Source organism: Zea mays, chromosome 7 (assembly GCF_902167145.1).
Source record: "Zea mays cultivar B73 chromosome 7, Zm-B73-REFERENCE-NAM-5.0, whole genome shotgun sequence".
In the NCBI taxonomy this organism is placed as follows: domain Eukaryota; kingdom Viridiplantae; phylum Streptophyta; class Magnoliopsida; order Poales; family Poaceae; genus Zea; species Zea mays.
The window spans coordinates 106,494,128-106,505,937 of record NC_050102.1 but is presented as its reverse complement, the minus strand read 5'-3'; the positions used below and the strand labels follow the sequence as shown (position 1 = coordinate 106,505,937).

General features: G+C 51.4%; 1 protein-coding gene across 1 annotated transcript; it reads right to left on the bottom strand.

Moving 5' to 3' along the window:
• Window positions 1-8,165: 8,165 nt before the first annotated feature.
• LOC100284402 (strictosidine synthase 3) lies at window positions 8,166-11,152 on the bottom strand. Its single transcript, NM_001157297.2, has 3 exons — window positions 10,719-11,152; window positions 10,322-10,594; window positions 8,166-8,839 (listed from the first exon to the last, which is right to left on the bottom strand). Exons 1-3 carry the CDS (start codon window positions 10,991-10,993, stop codon window positions 8,356-8,358), a joined length of 1,032 nt encoding a protein of 343 aa, NP_001150769.2. The 5' UTR covers window positions 10,994-11,152; the 3' UTR covers window positions 8,166-8,355.
• Window positions 11,153-11,810: the final 658 nt, after the last annotated feature.

The following is an 11,810-nucleotide window of genomic DNA, read 5'->3' as shown; positions in this document are numbered from 1 at the left end:
TACTTTGCGGAATACGAGAGTAGTCAAAAGAAAAGTTCGAATTAACCGGTTTCCTTCTCTCGTAGTCATTGTCGTCGTTGTCCTTTTGGGAAGAAGTGGACTCGTCGCTGTCGTTGTAGTAGACGATCTCCTTGATGCGCCTTGTCTTCTTCTTCTTCTTCCCATCCTTTCATTTGTGGCCTGAGCCCGAGTCGGTAGGCTTGTCATCCTTCAGCTCGTTGACGAAGGACTCCTTCTCCTTATCATTGATCACGATTCCCTTCCCCTTAGGATCCATCTCTTCGGGCGGTTAGTCACTTTCTTGAAGAGAACGGCTCCGATACCAATTGAGAGCACCTAGAGGGGGGGTGAATAGGTGATCCTGTAAAACTTGAACTAAATACCACAAAAACTTGATTAAGCGTTAGCACAGTATTGCCAAGTGGCTAGAGAAGAGTCTTAGCGAAACACAATAACCACAAGAGAATCAACACAAGTAGACAAAGTGGTTTATCCCGTGGTTCGGCCAAGTACAACACTTGCCTACTTCCACGTTGTGGCGTCCCAACGGACGAGGGTTGCAATCAACCCCTCTCAAGCGGTCCAAAGACCCACTTGAATACCACGGTGTTTGCTTTTCTTTTCTATATCCCGTTCGTCAGGAATCTCCACAACTTGGAGTCTCTCGCCCTTACAAAGATGTTCACCAAGAAGCACGGAGTAAGGGAGGGATTAGCAACTCACACAAGACACAAAGATCACAGCAAATACGCACACACAAGACCCAGACTTAAGCTCAAAAGACTAGCACACTAGAACGGAGCTCAAATCACTAGAATGTCGACCAAGTGCGCAAGAATGGAGTGTGAGTGATCAAGAGTGCTCAAGGAATGCTTGGTGTACTCCTTCATGCGCCTAGAGGTCCCTTTTATAGCCCCAAGGCAGCTAGGAGTCGTTGAGAGCAATCTGGGAAGGCAATTCTTGCCTTCTGTCGCCTGGCGCACTTGACAGTCCGGTGCACCACCGGACACTGTCCGGTGCGGATTTCCTTCCTTATTTGGCAAAGCCGACCGTTGGTAGCCTTGGAGCCGTTGGCGCACCGGACACTGTCCGGTGCACCCTCCCGACCGTTGGCTCGGCCACGTGTCTCGCGCAGATCGCGCAGCCGACCGTTGGCCCGGCCGACCGTTGGTTCACCGGACAGTCCGGTGCACACCGGACAGTCCGGTGAATTATAGCCGTACGCCGTTGAATTCTTCCCGAGAGCGGCCAGTTCGGCTGAGCCAGCCTGGCGCACCGGACACTATCCAGTGCACCACCGGACACTGTCCGGTGCACCACCGGACAGTCCGGTGCTCCCAGACTGAGCAGAGTCTTGGCTGCTCGAGCCAAGACATTTCTAATTGTCCTTTTCCTATTTCCAGCACTTAGACACAATACATTAGTCTCTAAAACAATGTACTAAGTCTGAGAAACATACCTTTTTACTTGATTTGTACTTTGTCCACCATTTGACACTTAGTCACTTGTGTTGGACACTAAATCACCAAAACACTTAGAAATGGTCCAAGGGTACATTTCCCTTTCACTGCGCCCACCCTACAAGAGACTGCCCAGAAACGAAGGCAACCAGAGACAGGATGGCACGAGCGCAACCAGCCGACAACCCTACAGTTGTCACGCACACATACCAGCAACCCCTTCAGCCATACAATCATGGCCCCGCTCCGCACCCACCGCACCATGCATACCAACATCACCAGGAGGTACAAATCGTACCTCCCCCACCCCACCCCAACAGCAAAACGTCCACCACCACAACCACCCCCAAGCCCCAAAGCAAGAAGACTTCGCCGATCAACCGTATCGCGGAGTCATTCACATGATCACTAGGGGGTCCAGCGCAGACTTCGACACAAAGCGGCAGAAGAGGGACCATTACCGCAGCGTCAACCACGTCGCCGTCACCGGCCCAGTCGTCCAGACAAAGTGGTCCCATGTACCATTGACCTTCGACGCCCGCAACATCGACCTGCACAACGCACCACACATCGACGCCATGGTTATCAACTGCAACATGGCAGAATGGGATCTGCACAAAGTCTTAGTCGACAATGGCAGCCAGGCAGATATCATTTTCCTCCATGCCTTCGATCGCATGGGCATAAGCCACAGTCTGCTCAAGCCTTCGGACAACCCGCTGTACGACTTCGGCGGCAAGGGCACCTTTCCTGTCGGCAAAATAGAGTTACCTCTCTCCTTCGGTGTAGCACCCAATGCCCGAAGTGAGCAAGTCACATTCGACATCGTCGACATGGTGTACCCGTACAACGCCATAATGGGCCGGGGCTCCATCAACAAGTTCGAAGCAGCCATTCACGGTCTTTATCTGTGCATGAAGATCCCAGGTCCGCAAGGCGCCATCACAGTCTACGGCAACCAGCAGGCTGCGCGTAACATAGAAAGAGACTTCGTTCCCGGGCAAAGAAACGTACACTGCCTCACGGCCCAGCGCGAGGTCCCCGAATCTGCCAGCCCAACCGCCAAAGAACATGACAAAGCACAGCTGCAAAGCAACGACGGGACCAAGACTGTCCCCCTCGACAAGGCAACACCCAAGCAAACTGTCACCATCAGCAAAGACCTCACCTCGCATGACGAGGAGAGACTCCTCAGCTGTCTGTCCAAGAATAAAGACGTCTTCGCCTGGTCCGCCCTCGACCTGGTCGGAGTCAGTCGCTCCATCATCGAGCACAACTTGGGAATTGACCCTTCGGTAAGGCCGAAGAAACAGCGGCTGCGCAAGATGTTCGACGAGAAGACAGAGGCCGCCAAGGCCGAGGTACATCGCCTGCTGGAGGCCAAATTTATCGAGCCAATTGCCTACCCTACATGGCTCGCCAACGTAGTGATGGTGCAGAAGAAGAGCGGCAAATGGCGAATGTGTATCGATTTCACCAGTCTTAACAAGGTCTGCCCCAAGGACAACTTCCCGCTGCATCGGATCGACAAAATCGTCGATAGTGTGGCCGGGTGCGAAGTCATGTCACTCCTCGATTGCTTCTCCGGCTACCATCAAATATACATGAAGGAGGAGGACAAGGCGAGTACCAGCTTCATAACACCCTTCGACACGTATTGCTTCATCAGAATGCCGGAGGGACTTAAGAACGTCGGGTCCACTTTCTCTCGGCTCACCAAAACGGTGCTCGAGGGCCAAGTCGGCAGGAATATATTCACGTATTTTGACGACATCGTCGTGGCCAGCAGAAGCAAGGAAGACCATTTGGCCGACCTCGCCAAAACGTTTGCGAACATGCGGGACGCACGACTTCGCCTGAACCCCGAAAAGTGCGTTTTCGATGTTCGCCGGGGGAAAATCTTGGGCTACCTGGTGTCACACCGCGGGATTGAAGCCAATCCAACCAAAATCCAGGCTATCATCAATATGACGCCCCCGCAGTCAGCCAGAGATGTGTAACGACTGACAGGCAGGTTGGCTGCCCTCAACAGATTCATCTCCAAATCCGCAGAGCGAAGCCTCCCTTTCCTCAAAACACTCCGCGGCGCAAAAGACTTCGCATGGGGGCCAGAGCAGGCAGCGGCCTTCGCTTCATTGAAGCAGTACCTGTCAGAATTGGCCATTCTTACAAGCCCCGACCCCTCGCTACCCCTGTTGCTCTACGTCGTGGCTTCGCCGCATGCGATCAGCGCAGCGCTGGTTCAAGAGCAGAGCAGAGAGGGCACAATCAGGCAATGTCTAGTTTATTATGTCTCCGAAGTACTTACGACATCCAAATGTAATATGACGAAACTGGAAAAAATAGCCTATGCAGTTGTTATGGCCTCGCGCAAATTGCGCCATTATTTTGAAGCATTTAAGGTCCGGGTTACCTCAGATAGGGGACTCGGCAAATTATTCAGAAACCCGGAGGCATCAGTCCGGATTGCCAAATGGGCAGCCGAACTCTCCGACTACCACATCACATTTGAACCCAGGACAGCCATCAAGTCACAAGTCCTAGCAGACTTCGTCGTCGACTGGACTGGGCCAATAACACAGTCGGACCCGTCCGTAGAGAAGGTGTGGACAATCCATTACGACGGCGCATGGTGCCATGCGGGGGCAGGCGCCGCTGCAGTCATTACTTCACCCATAGGGGTCAAGCACAGATACGCAGCATGCCTCAGCTTTGCTTTGGAGTCTGACAGATGCACTAACAACATAGCAGAATATGAAGCTGTCATCCTCGGCCTTCGCAAGCTAAGGGCCCTCGGCGTCACCACCTGCATCATCAGAACAGACTCCAAGGTAGTCGCCGGCCAAGTCGAGAAAGACTACGCAGCGAAGGACCCGCACTTATGCAGTACCTCGCAGCTATCCATAGTCTCGAGAGGCAATTCAAAGGTTTCACCTTGCAGCATGTGGACCGTGCCAAGAATGAGGAGGCCGATGCGTTGGCCAAGGCAGCCGCCCGAGGCGAGGCCCTGCCCTCCGACGTATTCTACCATGTCATCGGCACGCCAGCCGTCCGCAGCCCAAAGGGGCTCCAAATAACCAATGACAGCGAGGGCCACCGCATAGTCAACCTTATCATGACCGAAGACTGGCGGGCACCAATAACCCTGTTCCTGCAGGGGTACTATCATCCAACCGACATCAATGAGGCCAAGCGCCTCAAACATCGAAGCCGAGACTTCGCACTAATTGAAGGACAGTGTTAGGACCATGCTTCGTCGCCGAAGGTCTTGCAAAAAGAAACAGCTTCAGCTGAAGCTGCTTGAACATGATGTCGAAGATACCGTTCGCGAAGCTTCGGAACTACAGCATATCCGAAGACGAAGGATCGAACCGACTTAAAGATAAAATGACCTTTTAGCCTTCAATGGACTGAGTCATTGTTGTAAACTTTTATGAGGGGCATAATTGTAATTCTTCATGAGCTGTGTCCTGCGCCTATAAATAGTGAACAGTATTCCTTTACTGTTCACGCATTCCTGTAATTGCTAACGCATCACTCGGGAATTATTGCTTGTCAAGGCAAAGGTATAAATTTATTTAAACGTTGTATGCAAACATCTTAAATTCATATAATAATATATATAAATAAGATCATTTGTTTTTCAATACATTTATCTTTAATGTTTCATGTTTTAACTTTACTTTATGTTATCTTTATAAGCTTAATTACGAAGGTGAAACCTTCGTAATACTATGTTCGTGACCTTCGTCCGAAGTTCATTAAATCCTTATGGAGATAATGTTTCAGTGGACGAAGGGCATTTATATTTAACATTTTATGTTGTCTTGTTCTTAATTCATAGCATTTGAGAGCAAGTCCCCAACAGACAGCTTTACAAGAAGGGGGTCAGTCAACCCATGCTTAAATGTGTCACCGAGACCGAAGGCGTCCAAATTCTACGCGAAGTCCACAGCGGGATTTGCGGCTCTCACGCAGGGCCTAGGGCACTAGCCGCAAAGGTAATCCGTGAAGGTTTCTACTGGCCCGCCATGATCTGCGCCGCAAATCGGGTCACAAGGTCCTACGAAGCCTGCCAGAAATTTTCTCCACGATCGGGAAGCCCTTCGCAGTTCACGAAGCTAATTGCCCACACATGGCCTCTTCAGCGCTGGGGCCTGGACATCGTCGGGCCCCTACCCACGGCCCAGGGGAACCTCAAGTTCACCTTCGTCGTTGTCGAATATTTTACCAAATGGATCAAGCCAAGGGCTGTATCCACAATAACATCGAAGACTGCCCAGAAATTCTTCTGGCAAAACATTGTTTGCCGCTTCGGAGTCCCGTCCGAACTCACAGTTGATAATGGCAAGCAATTTGACAGCCAAGACTTCAAGGATTTCTGCTTCTCCATTGACACCAAACTTGCCTTCGCCTCAGTATACCACCCGCAATCCAACGGAGTTGTGCAACGCGCAAATGGCAAAATTTTCACAGCTGTCAAGAAGATGCTCCTCGACGATAAAAAGGGCAAGTGGGCCGATTTGTTATCTGAAGCGGTCTAGGCATTAAACACGACTGCGTGCAGGGCGACTGGGTTCACCCCTTTCCGCCTTCTATATGGATCAGAGGCTATGACCCCGCAAGAAATAAAACATGGGTCCCCACGGACAGTCTCGTTAGCTGTCCCCGATGTGGACGAGCCCACTTCGAAGGACCTCATCGACGGAGAGCGTCATCGCCCTACAGGCTCTAAACAAATACCAAGCCCAAACAAAAGCATGGCGCGACCACACAGTCATCCCGAGGGAATTCAGCGAAGGAGACCTCGTACTCGTCCGGACAGCTCAGACAGAGTCTCGGGGCAAGCTGGAGCCCAAGTGGGAGGGCCCTTTCATCGTCAAGACGAAGGCGTCCCCCAGCGCGTACAGGCTCGCAACGCCATCCGACGAGGACTTGGAGCATTCCTGGAACATTGATAATCTCCGCAAATTTTTTGTTTGACTCATCAGGGCCAGCTCGCCCTTGTAATTCGCAAAACAATTTTATTCTGGCCCGCACTCTTTTCCTCCCGGGGGTGAGGTTTTTAACGAGGCGGAGCCATGTAATATACAAGCGAAAAATCCCCCGCAAAAATCTACGTCGAAAAAAAGACCGCATCGACGGTCTTCGACATTCGACCAATACAAAGTCACCGAGAGGGGCAGCGCTAGCTACCCTCGCGTGCGACAATCCGCGCAAAAGTCGCCTAAGGGTGCAGCCGAACTAGCACACCAAGTGCGCAAAATCGAAGTCTTCCTCAAAAAGACTATCCGTGCAAAAGCCGCATAAGGGTGCAGCCGGACTAGCACAACAAGTGCGCAAAATCGAAGTCTTCCTTAAAAGACTATCCGTGCAAAAGTCGCCTAAGGGTGCAGCCGGACTAGCACAACAAGTGCGCAAAAATCAAAGTCTTTCTCAAAAGACTATCCGCGCAAAAGTCGCCTAAGGGTGCAGCCGGACTAGCACGACAAATGCGCAAAACCGAAGTCTTCCTCAAAAGACTATCCGTGCAAAAGTCTACACCAAGAAACTGTCCGCGCAAAGACCGACTACATACCCTTCGCTCGATGCCTTCGCCAACCTCGCTGCACCAACGGAGACAAGACGACTGGCAGACCTACCCTTCGTCCCACGCGTCGCCGAACGAAGACCTGTGACGAGGTCGTATCATCTCGCGGCCTCGTCCAACATGGAGGCCCACGTGTGATCCGGCCCATTGTAACAGGCCCTGCGTGGCCGCTGCGCATTACGGGCCTAATTTGTAAAGGTCTCCCTGTAATTACAGTCTGTAACCCTGCTTTATGGGAATATTCCGGGGATAACCTAGGCGCCTGAGGGCACATGCGTCCTTAACTCAGGACGCTGGGCACTCAGATACCTATAAATACCCTCGCACAGTGCCCTTGAGAGGCTAGATTAACAGAGCTTTTGCCATCTCGAATTGAAACCTTGTTTACGTTGCTCTCACCCCTGTTGGATCAACTAGCTCGGGAGAGCAAGTTCCAACACTCCCTCTGCCTGGATCATGTGCTACAGTGGCGAATGTAAGATAAAAATATATGGAGGGCAAAAAAACACAATAAAAATCAAGCAAGATCGTAAAAATTAGTGTGGTATAAGTTTCATATCAATATACAATATAAGTTTAAAAAAACTATATGAATGAAAAAACTCGGAACCTAGCGACAGAAAAAATCTACTAAGTTATGTAAACAAAAAGAGCAATTTTCATCAACTAGTCATGTAATCCAAATATTCATCTCATTCACAATCTGTCAATCCAAATACCCAATCAAAATCGAGCCCATGCGTATTAACCTCCTACTAATATATTGCATGCCTTGTTGGGGGCTGGTGGGGGCGGCGTCACAGGCTGGTGGCTGGTCAGGGCCGCGCCGCCATGGAGGCGGTGTCTCGCCTGCTGGAAAGGGCCTCGGTGTCAGGACTCAGGAATGGGGCGGGGCAGGGCAGGTGCGCTGTGTGTCGGGAAGCCGGGAAGGCAGGCTACCAGCGGCAGGGAGCGAAGGCAGGGTGCCGAGTGCCGACGGCGGCGTGCGTTGCGTTTGGATCTTGGAAGAAGGGTGCGAAGGCGGCGTGGATGTAGCGAACTGGAAGCACAAGGAGAGAAGGATGTCGTGTGCTTTGCAGCCTTGCAGCCTTGCAGGGAGGACTGGAGTACATGATGATCACCAGAGACCAAACAACCACTAACCATTCCACGAACGGAGTCCACATCCACAATTGCGACGAACACTAGCTACGAGACGACGACGACGACGACATTGGGGTACGTACAGTCAAATGTTGTTCACGGTGCATGCACACGCAACACAACTGCATATATGATATCAATGGATGACAAAACGGCACGGCACTAGCTGGCACGCCGCTTGAGCTGGCCGGCGTACGGCGTGTCCACGGAGCCGACCCAGAGCGCGCCGCCGCGCTGGGCCACCTCGCTGACGGACACGAAGCTGAACCCGTCAAGCGCCTCCGTCACGTTGCCGTCGCGGGAGACCCTGACGGCGACCGTGGGCGCGGCGGCCGCCTCATCAGCCGCGACGCCGCTGCTCAGCGCTACCCAGTACCCGCCGCGGCCGTCGGCGCGCAGGTTGTCCGGGTACCCCGGCAGCTCGGCGAAGGTGTCGGACGTGCCCGCCCGGGCGCCGCGGATCCAGTACCTCCGCAGCTCGCAAAGCGCCGTGTGCGCCACCACCACGTGCGTGCCGTCCGCGCTCACCGCCACGCCGTTCGGGTACGACAGGCCCGCCTGGAGCACGCCCACGCGCCCGGTCCGCCGCTCGTAGCGCAGCAGGCGGCCCGTCTCGTCGCCCATGGCCACCACCAGCAGGTAGTCGCTGCGCATTGCAGCAGTTTGCAACAGTCGTCGTAAGCACAGGTTGGCATCAAATCATCAGTATCGGTTTCCCGCTGGGATCGTAATAATTATATAACTGTCCGTCAGATTGATAGTGACGACTACACGGCCGTACTGTTCCACGAGCTGAAATAATGCTGCAGGTCAAGCAGGAGTAATATAAGGGGTGTTTGGTTACCCCAAACTAAAATTTAATCCTTGTCCCATAGAATGTTTGAACCTCCGGTCCGGGTATTAAATGTAGTCGGATTATAAAACTAATTTGTCAGCCGAAGATTAAAAGACGAGACGAATCTAGTCCAGTTGGTTGAGTCTATATTTCATACTCCTATTTAAAAGTCAAACGCTTGATGTGACCTGGGCTAAACTTTAGCAGGAGCAACCCCAAACTAAAATTTAGCCTCTGTCATATCGAATGTTTGAACCTCCGTTCTGGGTATTAAATGTAGTCGGATTATAAAACTAATTTCTCAGCCGAAGATTAAAAGACGAGACGAATCTAGTCCAGTTAGTTGGGTCTATATTTCATACTTCTATTTAAAAGTCAAACGCTTGATGTGACCCAGGCTAAACTTTAGCAGGAGCAACCAAACACCCCCATAATCAAAATAATTGAGTTGACGTGACATTATTCTATGGGAGGGCGCGGCGGCGGGGGAGTAGACATTTTTGGGAAGAAAACCTGTGGACAAGCCCCTCTTTTGGAACAAAAAGAATCTACTGAAGCACTCATACTGGCTTACGAAATGTTTTCTCATGAATAATCGTGACTTAAGAATACTAGCATAGGAATGGTGTACGGTGTTGAACGTGTTTTTTTTATTGATGCTTATGTGAAACTGCGCCCCAAGTTTCTTGTTACCAGTTAGGAAAACAGAGTACTACGGATAATATAATCCAATAAATTTTATACTAAGTGTTTCCTATCCAAGCATTTCTTATTTGATACCCAGTCAAATCTTTTTAAATTTTAACTAGAAATTAAAAAACGCATAAAAAAATATGAAAATCTACCAGGGGCATATCTAGCTAGGATAACCTCAGTTGAACCCGCAAACGTAGGGCAAAGGGGGATACCCAGTCAAATCTTTCCGGTGACGATGGCAGACAACACAAGCTTATTTTCTCACCATTCTCTTCTAATCTCCACCTCTTTCTTTAATGGAGTTTTATGGATATAAGAAGCTGGAAACCAATAGAGACTCGTTTCTCTCTCTTCTTCTCTCTCCTCTATTTTCCTCTGCACTTCGTCTCCTTCTCCGAGCTTCATGGCTGCCACTGGGTACGCCTGATAATCTCTACTTTGTTTATAACTACTATCGTTCTTCTCAACAAATTTGCTCTCACTGGTTTGACTTACCAAATAACTTAAAATCGGAACTGCGTATACTTTGGGCAGTGGAGTATATGCACGACAGGCTCTGTCTCTGCGTATGCAAGACCGTTAATTATTAGCCCGTACCTCCTCCTGTACGTGGCGCTGCTATCGGTGAAGTAGACGTCGCCGGTCCGCTGGTCGACGTCGAGCCCGTTGAGGAAGTTGAACGGCCCCCCGGCGGCCTCCGTCGCCACGACCTGCGCCAGCCCGCCGCGCGCGGCAACCCTGAGCAGCCCCAGGTAGGCGTCGGCGACGTAAAGGTCGCCGGACTGCCGGTGGAACTGCAGGCCCAGCGGGCGCCCGCACAGGCTCTCCGGCACTACCAGCTTCTTGTCCGGCGCGCACAACGCCACGCTCCTGCATATTGGGACGCGTTCGCCCACGCACACGGACCAGTTGAATGTGCACGCAGCGTATATATATGCATGTGTGTATCTGCAAGAGGAAATATGAATGAAACGCTCGGTCATCGCTTAATTACCTGTGCTTGGAGTTGTAGGCGAACTCGGTCCATCCCCGGAGGGGACCTTGCCACCGGAGGACGCGGCCGTCGGAGACGCCGGAGTAGGGCCCGCCGCCACGCCCGTCGAAGGCGAGACTCTCCGGCCCGGACACCGGCTCCGGCAGCGTCATCACGACGAGTCCAGGATCTATGGACTTGGTTTCGTACGACAGCGCCGCAGCCGCGGCCGCAGCTGCCAACAGGAGAAGAAGCGCGAGGAAGGAGTGCAATGAACGAGTGGCAGCAGCTGCCATGATGTCAAGCTTGCTGTGCGGCCTAGCTTCTCGTGCTCTGCGGCACTCGGCACGCGACGCGCACAGGGGGGGGTTACTGTGCCGACAGTGCTTCGCTCGCTAGCTCGGGAGCAGCTGAACACTACTGATAGAGTGCTAGTAGTAAATTGACGTGCCGATGCAGCAGCTCGCTCCATCGGTTCGTGCATTTTTATAGGCCTTGCTGTCGGGTGCAGCAAACACTAGTGTTGTGTGCAGACTGCAGCATGCAGTTGCACCGCATACGGTTCGCAGCTGACGACATTAAATCACGGTTGGCCTACATACAATAATTGAAGGCACGCCATTTTCAGTTTCTGCATTCCTGCCACCCCGAACGAAAGCTCAAGGGAGTTAAGGCAGCACGCACCTGCGCAAATTTCTTCACACACTTCACAGTGGCTAGCGGCATTAATCTTTGACGACCACATGCATATATATATTTTTTTGTTTGAATCGCATCATGGCTCCAATAATCCACCCCTCCAACCGGATCCCATCCCAACCAGCTTCGTTGCCATTCTAAGGGCCAGCAGTTTTGTTTGAGGCTATTTCCAACGGTTTGTGTATATGGTTACGCAAAACGTTGCTTTCTACTGTAGATAGCACTGTTTATAGAGTAGAATTTCAAACAGAGGATAGAATAACAAATAAAATAGGAGAGCTGCTGGAGATAGACTGAAGGGTACGTAACTTTTGAACTTTTTTTTAAAAAGTTGTTGTTAAGCTTTAAATATTTAGAAGTTATTAATAGCTTTTTGCTCATGAAGCTATAGAAAACCATTGGCATATATTATTG

What these genes read in the sequence shown, in the direction of transcription:
- LOC100284402 (NM_001157297.2), bottom strand. Translation starts at nt 10,993, where the DNA reads ATGGCAGCTGCTGCCACTCGTTCATTGCACTCCTTCCTCGCGCTTCTT. An exon ending in GCCTACAACTCCAAGCACAG is followed by an intron (nt 10,595 to 10,718) that starts GTAATTAAGCGA and finishes CCCAATATGCAG; the next exon opens with GAGCGTGGCGTTGTGCGCGC. An exon ending in AGCGCCACGTACAGGAGGAG is followed by an intron (nt 8,840 to 10,321) that starts GTACGGGCTAAT and finishes TGCAATGCGCAG; the next exon opens with CGACTACCTGCTGGTGGTGG.